This window comes from Oryx dammah, unplaced genomic scaffold (assembly GCF_014754425.2).
Source record: "Oryx dammah isolate SB20612 unplaced genomic scaffold, SCBI_Odam_1.1 HiC_scaffold_9, whole genome shotgun sequence".
Taxonomy (NCBI): Eukaryota; Metazoa; Chordata; class Mammalia; order Artiodactyla; family Bovidae; genus Oryx; species Oryx dammah.
In genome coordinates, this window is record NW_024070193.1 from 1254925 (window position 1) to 1265149 (window position 10225).

Sequence of the window (10225 nt, forward strand, 5' to 3'; positions counted from 1 at the left end):
GCCCGTGAGTGTGAGTCTGTGCCCGTGAGTGTGAGTCTGTGCCCGTGAGTGTGAGTCTGTGCCTGTGTGTGTGAGTCCACCCATGTGTGTGAGTCCGTGCCCATGTGAGTGTGTCTGTGACCATGGGTGCACTCGTGTGTGTGTGTTGTTTTTTCATAGAAGGGGGGTGACTGAGAGGCCAGCTTCCTGACAGGGCAGTTGTAAAACATTCATAAAACTTTTATTGGACTTGCCACCCTTCCAGATAAATATTTTTCGATTTTATGGGCTTGTTTTAGGGCCCTAAGCTTAATCATGGCTTTGTAGCTGCTTTAAAAAAAATTAATTATTGTTTTGGCAAAGGGAGCCCCCACCCCCACCCCAGCAAAGGCGGCAGCTCTCTGAGCTCATGAATTCCTGCCTCTCAACCCTTGCCCTCTCCCTGCGCGCGCCCTCGCGGTGCACCGGGGTGAGCCTGGACGCGGAGGAGAGCGGGAGAGGAAGACTCACTCCAGTCCCCACTGCCGCCCCGGCCTCGTGGGAGGGCAGTCAGTCCCGCTCATGGCACCCATGGGAGGACGGGCTCGGGGTCCCGCTGGGCACCTGCCACCCCCATGGAGCCGCCCGCTGGGCTGACGCGGGTGGGTTTGCACAGCCCCCGCTCCTTCCAGCCCCTCGCGGGCTGAGCCGCACCCGTCGCCCCCCAGAGCTCAGCGTGCTGCCCGGCACTCTGCTGCAGCTCCATCCTCCCCACGGCGGCGAGAGGTGTGTGCCCTGCAGAGGGGTCCACGCACGCTGTGTGCACCCCGAGGGCAGAGCCCAGCTCTGTGCAGTCACGCGTGCCCGGTGGGCCCTGGCAGGGCTGATGGGCTGTGTCCGTCCCTGCTCCACACTGCGTAGACCTTTGTGCTGGATGCAGCCCTGAGCACTCTGCATCCCGTGAGCTCCCGTGGGCCTCGTAGTTCAGAGACACCGTGGAGGCTGCCTCCTGCTCCTGGAACGCAAGCCCCAGGAAGGAGCCCCCAGCTGCCTCTGCCTGTGCACAGACGGGACCACTGCGCCTGGGCAGGGTGGGAGCCTTGGAGGCGGTGGCACTGAGCTTCCCTTGAAGGGGGCGGGGAGGCGGCCTGGGGAGGGCTGTCCCAGGCGGAAGGGACTCTGGCTCTGCTGCCCAGAATACGGGGGTCGAGGGGACGCTGGGTGGGGCACGGGACGCCTTCTGAGGGGCAGGATTGGAGGTGACTGGGGGTCCTGGCTCCAGGAGAAAGGGCTGACCCAGGCTGGAGGGGCGGAGAGAGGGTGAAAAATCAGGCCAGATGCGGTGGGTGACCAGATAACGTGAGGGCAGGGAACCAGGACACGTCGAGAGTCGGGTGTCGCCTCGTGGCCACATGGCGGATGGCTGTCAGAGCCATGCCGTGGGGACGCAGTGACCGTGCCACCAGCCTTGAAGGGCACTCTTGGGCACCCCCAACACCTACCTCCCCTGGGCCTGTGACAGCCAGCCAGCCCACTCTGCCCCGGCCAGGGAGGGTGGACCCTGGCGCCCCTGTGTCCGGGCAGGAGTGTGGAGGGACCCAGCTGTCACCCCCAAGCACCTGTGGCAGTCTGGACTGCAGTCCACCCGCCCGCGTTGGAGCCGGGGCCGATACGTGATCAGACTGCCACCTGTGGGCTCTGGAGCCGACCGCCCCAGCCTTTGTGCCCCTTCGTTACCCCGGATGAGGCTTTTTCCCGACTCATAAAAATGACAGTTTTAATAAGTGGAGTTTTTTTTAAGAAAAGCAATATGAAGACTTTTATTGTCAATAAGCTCTACCTTTTAAACCAGTTATCATAGTTTCTGCTCTAGGTATTTTAATTGAAGATTAACTGCTGTTAGAGAGTGTACGCATTTAGGGAGTGAGTGTCTGGAGGATTCAGATTCAGCTTTCTTGCCAGTGGGGACCGTGTTGGTGGGGCCACCGGGTCCCAGGCCCGTACCCACCAGCCTCGGGGGGCTGTGAGTGGAGGAGGCGCCCGCAGGAGGGTCCGTGACCAGCATGGGCTCCTGCAGGCAGGGCCGGTGGGTGTGTACCCCAAGCTGGCTCATCCCAACCCAGGAGCTCCCCGCTCAGGGCCGGAGGGAGGCAGCGCGTGGCCGCCAGCAGCTGACCAGAGCCTCCGCAGTAGTGGCCCTGCCTCTGGGGCCTCCTTTTGGAGGCGTGTGTGCACAGCGTGTGTGTGCACAGCGTGTGCGTGCATGTGCGTGCGTGTGTGCTCTGCAGACCGGCCTGCTTCAGGACTTGTGTGTGTGTCGGGGGGGGCTGGTTGCTGTGGGTGGGGTTGCTGGGTGGGGGTAAGGGGGGCTGGGCGGGGTGGGAGCAAGGAGGAGGCCTGGCAGGGGCGAAGCCGTGGGTGTGGGCACACAGGTGTGCAGGAGACAGCTGGCAAGGCCGGGCTGGAGAGCTTGGGTGCCAGCCTGAGGAGCGGCTGAGGATTGCTGAGAGGGGCGCGCGGGTCTTTGTTCTGAAAGGATCTCTGGCTGCCGACCCACAGGCAGCTCAGAGAGGGAGCTGGCCCGAGAGCCTGGAGGCTCCTGCCAGGAGCCCAGTGCCAGGCCTGCTCTCCCCGCGCCGGGGCGCCCACAGCCGCTGCAGGGTCTGAGGCCCGTCTGGGGCTCCAGGCTGCAGCCCAGGAACGGCCCTGTCACGCCTGCCCTGGCCGAGGGGAGCAGGAGCCGCCGCTGGTGCTGGGGGGTCCCCGGGCACCCAGCAGCCCCATGCCAGCTGTGCCCGTTGCAGGCAACCCTGGTTGCCTCTGCCCAGGCCGTCCCCACAACCCAGCCTCTGATTCTCGCAGCCAAGTCATTTCCTACTTGAGAATGGTTTTCTTTTTCACCTTAAAACAAAGTCCTTCCTTCCGCACGGCACCCTGCCTTCCCTCCCCACACACCCTCGGTCACCAAAGCCTTAGCTGCATTGTAATTTCAATTTACACAGTGTGGGGAAGATTTCTGCAAAGGGTCCTTTTTTGTTTTTGAAGAATTCATCATTGCTGCTAAGAAGCTTAATATAAATTAAAGGAGGAATTAGGCAACATTAAGACATCAAAATAGGGGTGCAGGCGCCCACTGCCTCGCCTCCGCCCGTCAAAGGGCCCCTAGGACCCGTCAAGCGGGGGAGCCTCAGACGGGCCCGTCGCTGCTGCCGCCTCCCCGATTCCCTTTGTCGCAGGGACGGCGGAGCACACGTCTGATAAAAGCTTAATCACCTTATCTTTTTAAAGCAAATTGCATCTTTGTTTACATACGGGGTCCGTAGCAGGATGGGAAAGGAGAGAAACTGGGCCCCCTCCGCCCCGCCCGCCAAGCTGGAGGCTGGGAGCGCATGAGCAGCCCGGCCTCCTGGAGGAGGCTTTCCATCCAGAGTCGCCATCCCCCGAATCGGGGTTCAGCAGGAGGGGAGCCAGGGTGCCAATCCTCAGGCGACCCTGCCCGCCCCCCCCCCGCCAAGCTCGCTCGCCTCCCACACTCCACCACCCGCCCAGCTGCCCATCCTCCTTCGCCCCGGCCAGCCCAGGCCCCGTCTGAAGTGGCCTCAGCCACACCCACCCCGTCCAGAGTGGGGCTCTGGCTGAACTCACGGTTTCTGTGTCCCTCTGAGCTCCCCAGCCCCCGTCACCCCACGATGTGACCCCCACAAAGCACCCCCTGTGCCGCAGCAGCATCTGAGCTCTGCCCAGAGCTGCCTGCCCCGGGAATGGCTGGACTTGGGCTGGCCAAGGGGGCCGCTGTGGGGGCCGGTGACCCGAGCCGCTGGCAGGGCTCCTTGCCCACCGGAGGGTGCGGGCCGCCCACCCGCGTGGAGGCCCCTCGCCCAGGCTGGCCCCGACATGAAAGCCAGGCCAGCAGCTGGAGGCAGTTTGGCGGCTTTGATGGCCACGTCGGGGCGGCACCCGCGGCCCAGCCTTGGGAAACAGCACGGCCACATTCTTCCCTGATTACCGAGCCCGGCCCGGCCAGCGGCCTCCAGCCCATTGTGCCTTTGTGTGGGGCTGGCGCTCGGTGAGAAAGGCCAGCCCGGCCCTGGGAGAGTGTCCCCAGGGGGAGCCGCGGGGAGCAGCGTCACCCCCAGGGTCACGCCCGCCGCCCCCAGGCCGCCGGGCTGCTGGTCGGGGGTGGGGCAGGCCGCTGGACTCCGAGAGTCCCCAGGTTTAGGGAGAAGAGGCAGGGACTCCCTGAGCCCGGTTCAGGCACTGTGAGAGCCTGGAGCCTGGCGGCCCTCCCTCCTGCCCGCACCCCCGGCCGGGTCACGGATGGGCCGCTTGCCTGGTGGGTGGCGTTTCCCGCTGGGCGGCCCCCTGGTCTGCTGCCCTGCACACCCAGGCAGGACCCCACCAACATCTGATTTCATCCCACACACCCGCCTGCACTCACAGGCCAGACCCCCATCCCCGCCCTCACCCCCTACCAGCTGCTGGGGAACTCCTACTGCCAGGCAGCCTGGCTGGGACGGTGGCTGAGGAGGAGTCAGCAGAGGGCAGGGCACGTGTCCAGACGCGGCGCCCTTGGTGTGGTGGCCGCAGGGCCACACTCAGCACCCGGGATGCGAAGGAGGGGAGAGGCGCCGTCACCTGGGCGGAGGTCCACACGGCGGCCCCCAGGCAGCAGTCGCCCAGGGCAGTGGTCCCGGGGTGGCTCCGGGGACACCTCCTGTGCAGGCAGGCGGTGGGAAGGGCCACCAGAATTCAGCCTCAGCGGCTGAGACCCTTCCTGTCTGCCCCTGAGCCCGACTCGGGGGGTACCTTGCGGACATGGAGCCCGCGGTCCCCCCGGAGCCCTGGCCCCGCAGCCCCACCAGCACGGGGCCAGGCGCTTGCTGCCCCCAGGCGTCACGCTCCCCCCAGAACCAGATGCTCAGATGCGGCCCTCAGCACTTCCACATGGCCAGTGCGCGGCACCAGGTCCCCGGGTCCTTCCTGGGGGAGCCAGCCTGCGGCACCGTCCCCACTGGCCTGCAGGCCGCCCGCCTGTCTCACTGCTGCTTCCCGCCTGCCCCTTCTCAGACCTGAGCTCTGAGAATGTGCCCCCAGCGTCTCCCAGGCCAGGAGCACTGTGTGCAGGCTTCTAGGTGACCACCGACGCCCTGACCTGCCCTCCGTCCACGCCACTGGCCTCTCGGCCGAGGGGAAAGGCCACCCTGAAACAAGGCGGCTCCCAGTAGCGTTGCCAGGAACCCCAACAGCCAGCTGCCCTAGCGGACGCACGCTGCTGGTCAGCACGCTGGCCTCACGTCCAGGCCGCCCCATAACGGAGCAGAGGGCAGCGAGAGACGCTGTGTCTTCCCAGCACCCAGTAGACTCCCGGCTCTGCTGCTCTGGGCAGCGCGAGGTCTGTGCCGTGGGTAACGAGAGCCCTCGCAGCGAGATGGCCCGCAGATTGGGCCGCGCCTGTCTCGCCGCCGGGTGCTGACCCCGGGAACCCCCCGCCCCTGCAGCCGTCAGACCTCACGGCACCAGAGGGCCCGGGCGCCCATGCCATCCTCCAGGGTCGGTGCCAGCCCCCGCCCTGCAGGAGGAGCCCGGAGGCAGAGGGCACCTGCCGGCCTGGCGCCTGTGGGAGGGCTGGCCCGGGGCCCTTCCCACGCCCCGCGCCCTGGCCCAAGGCCTGCGGTTCCTCAACCCGCTGCCCAGCAGGAGCCTGGCTCCCCGGGGCAGCGGGCCCCTCAGCCACCCGGTCCCGGAGCCTCGTTGGCTGAGCGCCCGGCCCCCCAGGCAGTGGAGAGGCAGGCGGAGCCCCTCTGCAGGGCAGGGCCGCCCCAGCTGAGTCTGTGGTCCTCCCCGTCCCAGACGCCCCACAGCTGCTCCTCGCGTGGGTCCAGTGCAGCACCATTTCCCACAGTCTGCCTCGGGTGGACACCCCCACTCCCAGGAGATGGGCTGGGGGCGGGCGCCCGCATTCAGCCCCAGACGTGGCCCAGAGTTCACACACCTGCCCAGCCCAGCCCCCTCAGGCCCCGCTCCCCACGGGCATGTGGGGTCGGGCGGACGGGGGTCCTCCTGGTGTGACGCAGGGCTCCTCTCCTCGGGGAGCCAGCCAGCGCCCGGGCGGGGAGGGGAGGACCCCCCAGGCGCCGGCACAGGTCGGGCAGGGGGCGCCCACCTCCACCCCTCAGGCTCCTGACACCCAGCCGGGGGTCTGTGGCAGATGAGCCCCTCTGTGCGTGTTAGGAGTGAGTGCCTGTGCTGGGACACGGCGGCCTGCCGGGACCCTCGCTGCCCAGAGAGGGAGGGCACAGCTCGCTCCCACCAGGACCCCAGCAGGGTCGCGGAGCTCACAGAAGGGGAGTGACTGGTCCTGGGGTGCCCGCTGGTGCAGGACTGGCCCGAGCCTCAGCCCGTCCCCCCAGGGCTCCCGGGTAGGGTGGCCCCCACTGGCGGCCCACAAAGAGGCTGCTTCCTGCTGCCCCCAGGCAGGCTCCTTGTAAAGACAAACCCTGCAGAAAGGGGCCCTGGAGCTGGGGAGAGCAGGGCAACCGCACGGAGGAACAGCATCAGCCGTCATGAGCCCGCGAGGGCCCAGGACCAGCTGCGGGGACAGAGCAGTGGGCGGCGGGCACCAGCAGGAAGCGAGCTCTGCCGTTGCTCAGCCAGCAGTGGAGACAGCGGGTCTGCACCCGGCTTGGGTGCTGAAAGGAGCCAGGGAGCCGTGGGGCTGCCCCACTCGGCCTAGAATCGGGGAACATCGTCCACCAGCACCCAGGGAGGGGGCGCCAGCCGGAGCTCACCGGGCCCTCCTCCCGCCCTCCCACCTGCCGGAGTCCCTGGGCAGAACCGTGATGCCGCCCGCAGAGTCTCCCCAGGCCAGAGAGTGTCTGGGGTCTTGGGTGAGAGTCAGAGTGAGCGCCCGGGGCAGCGGGCCGTTCACGGCAGGAGAGAACATGGCCAGTGGGCGCGGGGCTGCCCCAGGGGCCTGGGCACAGGCTGGGTGCAGGCAGGGGGCTGGGAGCTGGTGGGAGCCTCGCTGAGCCCCAGGCCAGACGGGCTGGTGGCCGGACCAGCGTTGGGGGGAGAGCAGGGCTGAGGAACAGAAGGGGCGGGCCCGGCCGGTGCTGGGGGCGGTTCCTGGCTCCATGAGGGGGGGGGGCGGCGCCGGTGCTGGGGGGGCCCCGCCCCATCAGGGGTGGGGGGGTGGGCCAGGCCAGTGCTGCGGGGTCCTGGCTCCATGGGGGGGCTGGCCAGGCTCCATCCGGGGTGGGTCACTGCAGAGTTGGGGACCGGATGGAGTGACAGGCTCCCCCTCTCTGCCTCGCAGGTGGCCTGAGCCCCGAGTCCAAGAAGATCCTGACCTCCACCCTCAAGAAGCGGGGCCGTGCCGGCCGGGGCGAGGCAGCCGAGCCAGAGGAGGCGGAGCGGCCAGAGCCTGCCCAGCCCGTGGGCCTCAGCCTGTCCTTCAAGCGCTACGTCTTCGACGCCCACAAGCGCATGGTCCAGTCTCCCTGAGTGCCCACCAGCCCCCAGACCCAGCCAGGCTGCAGTGCCAGACGTGCCTCCGCCTCTGGGCACTCCCCAGAGGCCCTGAGCGGGCCCTGTCCCCACACCCCATGCCTCTTGCCGGAAGAGCCATCTTAAAAGGCTCAGGATGCCCCAGGATGCCCGGTTGGCAGTTACAAATAAATGCCCCGTAGTGCCCACTTGCTGTGCTGGTCCCTCTGCCTTCATAGGCGCCCCCTCCCTACCAAGGCGAACGTCAGAGGAACTGCCGAGGCTTCTAAGGGGCCTGGGGCCACAGGAGGGACCCAGACTCAGCACCCAGTGGGCTGAGGGTATCCATGAAGCGTCAGGCCCTTAGGCAGCCTGGGTGGCCCCAGGGTCTCCTGGACCTTGAGAGAGCAGCCACGTCCAGGGAGGGCACCTCTCAAAGGAGCACCCGTGGGGTATCTGGGAGTTGTGGGGGCCAGGCTAGTGCGACGGGGCAGGAGGCAGGCCGGGGGCTGCCCCCACACGCCAGCACCAGGAGCTCCCAGGCCGGGCACTGAGCCCCGCAGAGCCCCCTCACGCCCTGCAGGGCCCCACAGAGCCCTACAGAGCCCCGCAGAACTGCTCAGAGACCCACAGAGCTCCATAGAACCCCACAGAGCCCAACAGAGCCCCCGCAGAGCCCCTTCTGAACCCAACAGAGCCCCGCAGAGCCGCAGCCTGGCTCCTCTGCCCCCTGGAGCCCAGCCATCCCTGCGGACACATCACAGGGCATCAAGGCGTTTACAGACGTTTGTAGGACGGACAAATGCTCCAGTGACCCTGGGTTTGGCCTGCAGGTAGACACAGGGCTCCCTTTTACCCTGGTAATCGGTGCATCACGCTATAATTTGCAAACACAGCATTAAAGGCATTACCAGGGACAAGTTGTGATCAGGTGACCAGGGCCTGGTGAGCCCTGAGCCACAGCCCTGGAGGGGGCAGGGTGCTGTGGACCCGTGCGCGTGGCTGTGCTGGGTGGGAGGTCTGTGTCCAGGACAGTAGCAGAGGGCCAGCCGGGCAGGGAGAGTCCAGACCCAGCCCCCACATCCCAGTCGGGAAGCCCTCCTGGAACGTCACCAACTCCCCACCGCCGGCCAGACTCCAGGCCCCGCTCCCATTCAGCCCCCACCCCTGCCTGCAGCCGTCTCTCCAGGATGGGGTCCCCAGGGGGTAACTTCAGGGAGAGGCCCTGCGGCCCCCAGCCCGGTGCATTTCAGGGGGAGCAGCAACCCCAGGTGGGAGGTGGACTCGGGCAGGGACGCTGAGCCACAGGGCGGGGGCCCCCGGCCATGGCGTGCGGCTCTGGAGCAGCGTGCCTGCCCATGTGGCCCGCGGCCCAGGAGGAGATGCTATCAGGCCTGGCATCGGTCAAAACCCGAGTGCCCCAGCCACGTCGGCTGGGCACAGCCTTCGAAGGGGGAGCGCGGCAGGCGGGCAGCTGGGGGCTGGCACCCTGTGCTCTCGTGGGCAGTGCCCACTTCCTGTGGCTCTGGGCACCCCCAGACCTTCTGTGTCTCAGGAAGAGAGGGCCCTGAGGCAGCCAGTGGCATCTGCAACCCCCGCCCGCCAGGTGCCCCAGGAAGCAGGTTCCAGTTTAGAAGTGGGGTCCGCCCGTGCACAGTGGAGCTGAGCTTTGAACCCAGGGTCTGGACGCCCCCAGAGGCCCCCACCCCGCCCCAACGCCTCTGCTGTGGCCTCAGAAAGAGCTGCCCGCGGGGAGCGGGCCGGGGGCGGGCGTCCTGCCACGGGCTCGCTCGGCGGGAGGGGCGGCTGCGATCCGCAGGCCCCTGGCTGGCTGGCGGGGCTAATGCACCAGCCGGCGATAAGGCTTATCTGGAAGCGTCTCTGGAATCGAGACTCTGATGGAAACAGGCTTCTGGGTTAATACAGTTTTGACAGATAAAGTCTCGTCAACGGGAAGCCCCGGGGGCCAGGGCAGGCAACGGGGCAGCTTCTGTCCTTGCCGGCTCCTGCCCGGCCGGCGCGTGCCCACGGGCCCATGTCTGGGGGGTGGCCCGTCCGGGGGCTCTGCCCTGCAGGATGGGGGTCTGGCGTGTCGTGGGAGTGGGGCAGCAATGCTGTCAGGCGCGCACAGGCGCCCAGTGTGTTCCTGGGCCAGCTTGTCCCTGGGGCCTGGTGGGGGGGGCGTGGGGACTCACCGCCCCACAGCACACACCCAAGCTTCCCCGAGGGGGCCCAGGCCTCCTCTCAGCGGCTGGAATTCCCAGGCTCCCTCTGGGGGCTCAGGCCAGTCCTAGCCATGGCCTCCCAGCTCCAAACTCGGCCGTGTCTGTTCCCCCTTGGCTGCGTGAGGCGGGGTGAGGTCATGTCCCTCACCCTGGCTGGGCCCCTGGGAGCCTCCACACCAGCAGTTCTGATTAAAGAGTAATAGCGTTTGGCTGAAATGGAGCGGGGCTGCTCACCAGCCAGCTCAGGCAGGGTAAGGGCACGATGGCTGGGAGGCAGCCAGGCAATGGGGTGCCAGGCCAGAGGTACCATGCCCCCGGGGCAGCTGACCCCAGCCCTGGGCCTGCGGCAGGGCAGGGAGGCGTGGGCGCAGCTGCGGAGGCTCAAGAGTGTCAGCTCAGCGTTCAAGAGAAGCCCCAGCCCCCAACTTCCCACCAGCTCTGGGCACCCCTCGCCAAGACCCAGGCCCTCCCGGGGGGGCAGGGGCCCCTCGAGTTGGAAGAGGACTCCCAGGGCGGGCTCTTGATGGGCCAGTGGGGCAAAGCCAGGCAGGGGGTGG

General features: G+C 67.5%; 1 protein-coding gene across 3 annotated transcripts in view; it reads left to right on the forward strand.

Moving 5' to 3' along the window:
• The window catches only part of EEFSEC (eukaryotic elongation factor, selenocysteine-tRNA specific), a 105042-nt gene extending 97390 nt beyond the window's left edge, over positions 1-7652 (forward strand). For all 3 annotated transcript variants that reach the window (XM_040246645.1, XM_040246646.1, XM_040246644.1), the window contains exon 7: positions 7274-7652. In XM_040246645.1, coding sequence (XP_040102579.1) covers positions 7274-7461 — 188 coding nt within the window. In that variant the 3' untranslated portion in view covers positions 7462-7652. The remainder of the gene's footprint in view (positions 1-7273) is intronic.
• Positions 7653-10225: the final 2573 nt, after the last annotated feature.